The 5,677-nt window shown below is 48.4% G+C and overlaps 1 protein-coding gene across 1 annotated transcript in view; it reads right to left on the bottom strand.

The window, feature by feature from the left end:
• ITGB5 (integrin subunit beta 5) overlaps positions 1 to 5,677 on the bottom strand; it is a 122,652-nt gene that overhangs the window by 29,614 nt on the left and 87,361 nt on the right. The window contains exon 10 of the mRNA XM_023516278.1: positions 4,915 to 5,344. Within this exon, the coding sequence (XP_023372046.1) occupies positions 4,915 to 5,344 (430 nt within the window). The remainder of the gene's footprint in view (positions 1 to 4,914; positions 5,345 to 5,677) is intronic.

Genomic DNA, 5,677 nt, shown 5'->3' with positions numbered 1-5,677 from the left:
ACACACACACACACACACACACACAGAGGACAGACCATTCTCCCAGCTGTTCTGCTTCTAGAAACCACTGGGAGAGATGGAGCCCTGAGTACACACATTCCCATGACGCTGCGTCACAAAGGCAATAGCAGGGTTGTTCAACGGCTTCCAGACCTTACTCTGATTTGTTTCACTACTCATTTTTATGATGGATAACATATCCCAAACCCGAAATCACTTGCATTTCCCCCTCAGTCCTGTCTTAGGTAGAGGGTGAGGACCATAAGCCAGCCAGACAGAAAGACCAGAAAGTGTGGGGAGTTTCTCCAGGGTGACCCCACTGACTCTGGCCCTGGTTCTGCATCAGCCATTTCTTCCAGTGCTCCCCTCATGCTCCCTCCAGAGACAGACCACAACCACACAGCACAGACTGCAGAGGAAACGGAGGAGAAAAATCTGAGAGAGAGCGCTGAGGTCAGCTGCCTGGGACGCTCTGTGTCAGCACCTTCAAGGGCAAGAGTGGTGGTTGGGAAACAGTTTTCTCTCCCACAAAAACCCCAAACGTAGCAGTGACCCAAGAGCTCAAAACCACTGCAGACAATTCCGGAGTGGGAGCCCCACGCTAACCACAGGTGCCAAGGAATGGGGGGCTGGAATTCCTCACACACCCACTCCCAGCTGCCTCCTGAGTGAGCTGCAGGGTTTGAGGGGCAGAAAGTACCGGGCCCCCGACACTGCACAGGGAGCCACTGCAGGAACGTGTGATATTGAGCCCTGCCTAGAGCCAGGCTCAGTCCTAAGTCCTTCCTGAACTGTCAAACACAACAGTGACCTCATTCCAGGGACTATTTTTTCCAAGAAGCTTCATGTTTCAATTAGTTGTTGCTTTTAAAATGAAGGGGTGGAGGAGGCTGGTGGGGAGCACAATGGAAAGACAGTCAAGATGTTCTAATCACGGATTTACTAAAGTAAGTCAATTTCAAATACCTCTTAGGATAATATTATCTGAGAAAAGCCAAGACACAAAATTGTATGCCGTATTAAACCCACACATACCAACTTAGAAAAAAGTGCAGATGGAAAGAAGCCTCTTAAAATATGAGTCATAAAATTATGGATGATTTTAAAAATGTCTTTCTACTCTTCAGAATATTCTGGACCTAACGATAATCCTCCAGCTCTCTGGAAAGGTCATTCTCTCAACTGAACACAAAGCTTTGGAAGGGATGAAACAGTGAGGGTGAAAGAGCCCCTTGTCCGGTTTGCCAGATGGTCCGAATTAATCCTGGTCACCAAGAAGGAGACAGACAGCACCGACTGACCACACATCCATCAACTTCCCTGTATTTTTCAAGTTTTCTTTAATGAATGTGTATAGTTTTTTCCAGCAGGGGTAAAAGAAGACATTCCATGTCAGTAATCCCGGGGAGTTAGGACTTGAAGCATCACTCATCTGGGAGCCTCAAGGGCTTGGCAAACCTCCAGTTTTTCCACCCTGTGACATGTTAGAGTCTCCCGACACCACAGGATCATATAGGGTGAACGGAAGAGCAAGAGAAAGAGGACCCGAGGCCTTTTGGATATGAGATCTGGCAGAATTCTGAAATGTAAGATTAACTTAAAAGAACTGTGGGTTCTGGCGGTTTATCAAAAAAAAGCTGAGTGCTCACCAAATGGCAAGTTTTTCCTACTGAGGGCCACTCACACTTATCTCTCACTTGCCCTGTGCCTCTCTATGCAGAGAAATGTCAGACTCAGAGACAGCGAGGAGGCCCAGGAGGAGTGACATCTGCTGTGCACCCAGCCAGAACCTTCACCTCTGTCTTCTCCTTCAAGTTTCAAAATAATGCAGAAAGAAGTGGTGTTGGCTCATCTTTGGAGATAGAAGAAGCAAAAGCCCAAGACAACCAAGGTCACAGGCTGATAAATTGTGGAGATGAACATGCACATGTCAGCTGACTCAGAAGCCCCTGCTCCCAGGCAGCGCAGCCTCAAGCAGTCTTCTGGGGTGAAGATATATCAGAGGGTTATTTCTGGCTGCTGAGGAAAATGAAGGGACAATTCCATCACGTTTGCTAATATCTTTTTAAAAGAAAAACACTGCTAAAAAGTCAATTACAGACACCCTAGGCTTGTTAGAGCTTTTATTGTGGTTACTAAAGGGAATGGAAACTCTATTCCACCATGCTGGAATTTATTAGGCAAAGCCTGTGGACTCCCAGGGTGAGGCGGCCCCTCCCGCACACCAGGCGCCAGCCTCGGCTCCCCGAGGGTGTGGCACTGACTCAAGGGTGCATACTCCTTTTGTGCCAGCAGTGTGGTAGGTTCCTAAGGCACATTCTCTTATTCTTCACAACTCTATGCCCAAAGTCACACAACCAGCATGTGGTGTGACGAGACAGCTCAGGCCTGCCTGCTAACTCAGACACAGCCATCTAGCTAATACCAATCTATCACCACTTTGATGGCAATCCCTGTTGCATGCTTGGCACATCAAATCCTGATTATCTACTTACTTTATTCTGCTGTGACATTCCTATGCCCTGCACTTTTTGGTACAATTCCAGTTTTGAGAATTTTGGCCCCACCACCCTACAGCTGTGATCATGCTTGTCTCACAGTGAGGCCTGCTGCAGGAGACCACACCTACTAACCCAAGTCCATGCGACCCACCATGGAGAGCTGGTTGGTCCTCCCACTGGACACACTACAGTCTTACATGTTCCTGATTTGCTTAGTTGCATCTAATTTCTCTAGCAAGAAATTAGATTCCTCTTCTCAGCTGAACCCTAAGTTTCTTTCAAATCAACCCTTCCCAATTGGAAGACCATTCTCAAAGAGGAAATTCTAGAAACCACAGAATAATAATTCATAGAAGAAACTACAGTCCTGTCTAACATGCTTCTGCTTACAAACTTTGCAGGTGGCATGGGATTGCATGGAATGGCCCTGTTGAGACATGATTTTAAAGTATCTCATCAAGAAGCAACGGCAGAATGGTCTCTGTCCACTTGTCATGTAACTGGAATCAATGTAAGTAAGTCTGCTTCGACTCAAAAAATTATGTGCTTGAACACAGCATAGTGAAAACCTGTCTTGGCTATAGCTTATTCAAAAAATAAAAAGCCTCCAACTTTTGGTAGTGATGTTAAAAACAAGCTCTGGAGTGAGTGCACTGGTTGATGCATCAGTGGAAGTGGAATGTCCAGATCACAGCAAACAAATGCTCAGCTGAACTCTGGCCTGAGCCTTTGTTACCCAGCATGACACGTAACACGCTCGGTTCTGGGAATAATGCTTAACATGTGACAGGGCCCTCAGAGAAGGGAGAGGTGGGGATATCTAGCCTAGATAAGAAAGGAGAACAGAGAAACATAAAGAAGCTTTCAGATGTTTGACAGGATGCTACATTAAAAAAGGGAGTCTGGAAAGTGAGCCATTGGTTGGAGGTTACTAAGAAACAAGTTTCTGTTTAAAATAAGGAGGAACTTGGGGCAGGAAGAGTAACAGTGCCCCCCTCTAAGAAGTCCACACCTAACCGTGGAACCTGTGACTATGTTACCTTACAGGGTAAAAGGGACTTTGCAGATGTGATTAAGAACCCTGAGATGAGGGGACTTTCCTGAATTACCCTTGTGGGTCCTACATAAGAGGAAGGCAGGAGCATCAGAGAATCTGAGAAAGACTGGCAGAGGCTACGCTGCTGCCTTTGAGAATGGAGGGAGGAGCTACAGCCACAGAATACGGGCAGCCTTGAGGCAGTGATTTTCAACCGGTGCGCTGTGCACACTGGCGCCCTGTGAGAGGATCTTAGGCAGTGGTTCTCAACCTGTGGGTTGCGACCTCTTTGTAACAATGAAAATAAATACATTGCAGCATTAGGATGGTTGAGAACCACTGATCTTAGATGTGCTGCATAAACTTTTAAAGATCATTAATTAAATTATTTTAAAGAAGTTCAAAGCATAGTATTTTTTTTACTCTTTTTTTTTGATCAACATTATTGCTGCAGAAGTTTAACTATTGGTTCAAGTGTGCCATGAGATAAAAGGGTTGAAAAACACAGTTCTAGAGACTGGAAAAGGGTCAGGTGCAGTGCTCAGGCCTATAATCCTAGCACTCTGGGGGGCTGACGCAGGAGAACCCTTGAGCTCAGGAGCTAGAGACCAGACTGAGCAACAGGGAGACCCCACCTCTACTAAAAATAGGAAAAAACAATTAGCCAGACGTTGTGGTGAGCACCTGTAGTTCCAGCTACTCAGGAGGCTGAGGCAGGAGGATTGCTTGAGCCCAGGAGTTGGAGGTGCTGTGAGTTATGACTCCATAGCACTCTAGCCAGGGCAACAGAATGAGCCAGTCTCAAAAAAAAAGAAAGAAAGAAACTGAAAAAAGCAAGGAAATAGCTTTTCTCCTAAAGCTTCTAGAAGGTACACACCCGACTGGCACCTTGGTTTGAGCTGAATGAAACCCACATCAGACTTCTTATCTCTAGAACTGCAATAGAATAAATGTGTATTGTTTTAAGCCATTAAGTCTATATTGATTTGTTGGTGCAACAATGAGAAATGACTACAATGTCTGACAAGCTATGGCCTTGATGACCCCATGGTCACCCCGTACAGGAGGCAATCAAGAAGAGACTGAATCACTGTCAGGTCTGCTTGCAGCCAGCCCTGCGTTAGCTGGGAAGTAAGCTGGACAACTCACAGACAGGCCCTCCAAATCTGAGTTCCAATGATTTAGGACAGTACCTTCTGGTTTTGTACAGGGCATGCTGGTCCCTACCCTGCCCAGTCTCCTCCCAGGAGAGCCATGGTAGTGACACTTTCCACCCCCCACCCCACCCCCCAGTGCCACGCAGGTTTTGGGAGGCTGCCCTAACAGCTCCTGGGCTTGGTCTGGCTCAGAGCTGAGGAGGCTGCTGGGGACACCTACCTGAGCAGAGGACTCCCTTGTTCCTGGCACAGGAGAAGTTGTCACACTCACAGAAAGGCCCGTAGATCTTCCCGAATTCACTCTCAAAGCAGGAGCACTGGTTGCAGCTACAGTCCCCGCGGCCACTGCACAGTGGCTTGCCCTCCGCCTCCCGGCACAGGTTCTGGTACATGCTCTGGTTCTCCCCCTCCTGGCACTCGCACCTGGTGCCCAGGTGGCTGGGGTTGCACTCACACAGGCCACAAGCATATGTCCCGTTCCCACTGCATCTGGCACTATTGGGCTCCAGCCCCGCGCTGCAGTCACACTTGCAGTTGTAGGCAACTCCCACCTCCAGGCTGTCCCGGAACCCCACAGGCCGCAGGGTGAACACATGCTCTGTGCGTCTCATGGGGCAGCTCCGTGCCTCCACCGACACCTCGAAGGACGCCTGGGCAGAAGGAAGAGAGGGGACACTGTGGCCAGGGCAACCCAGGGCCCCCCGATTGCCCAGGGGACAACCCAAGCGCAACCCTCTTAACATTGTGGCCAGCCCTGTGTTAGCTGAGGCTGGTGATGAGAAGGCTACCACCTCCAGTCCCCTCCATGCACATGGCTGGGAAGAGACCTCAGAACCAGCAAGATATTGAACCCTCTGAAGAAGAGAATGTGCGGGTGTGCTAACATCTGACAGGCATGGGGCTTGGTTCTTTTTTTGAGACAGAGCCTCAAGCTGTCCCCCTGGGTAGAGTGCCGTGGCATCACAGCTCACAGAAACCTCCAA

This window comes from Otolemur garnettii, unplaced genomic scaffold, assembly GCF_000181295.1.
Source record: "Otolemur garnettii isolate 467f Iridium unplaced genomic scaffold, OtoGar3 scaffold00089, whole genome shotgun sequence".
Taxonomy (NCBI): domain Eukaryota; kingdom Metazoa; phylum Chordata; class Mammalia; order Primates; family Galagidae; genus Otolemur; species Otolemur garnettii.
The sequence above is the reverse complement of the archived record's forward strand: the minus strand, read 5'-3'. Positions and strand labels throughout refer to the sequence as shown.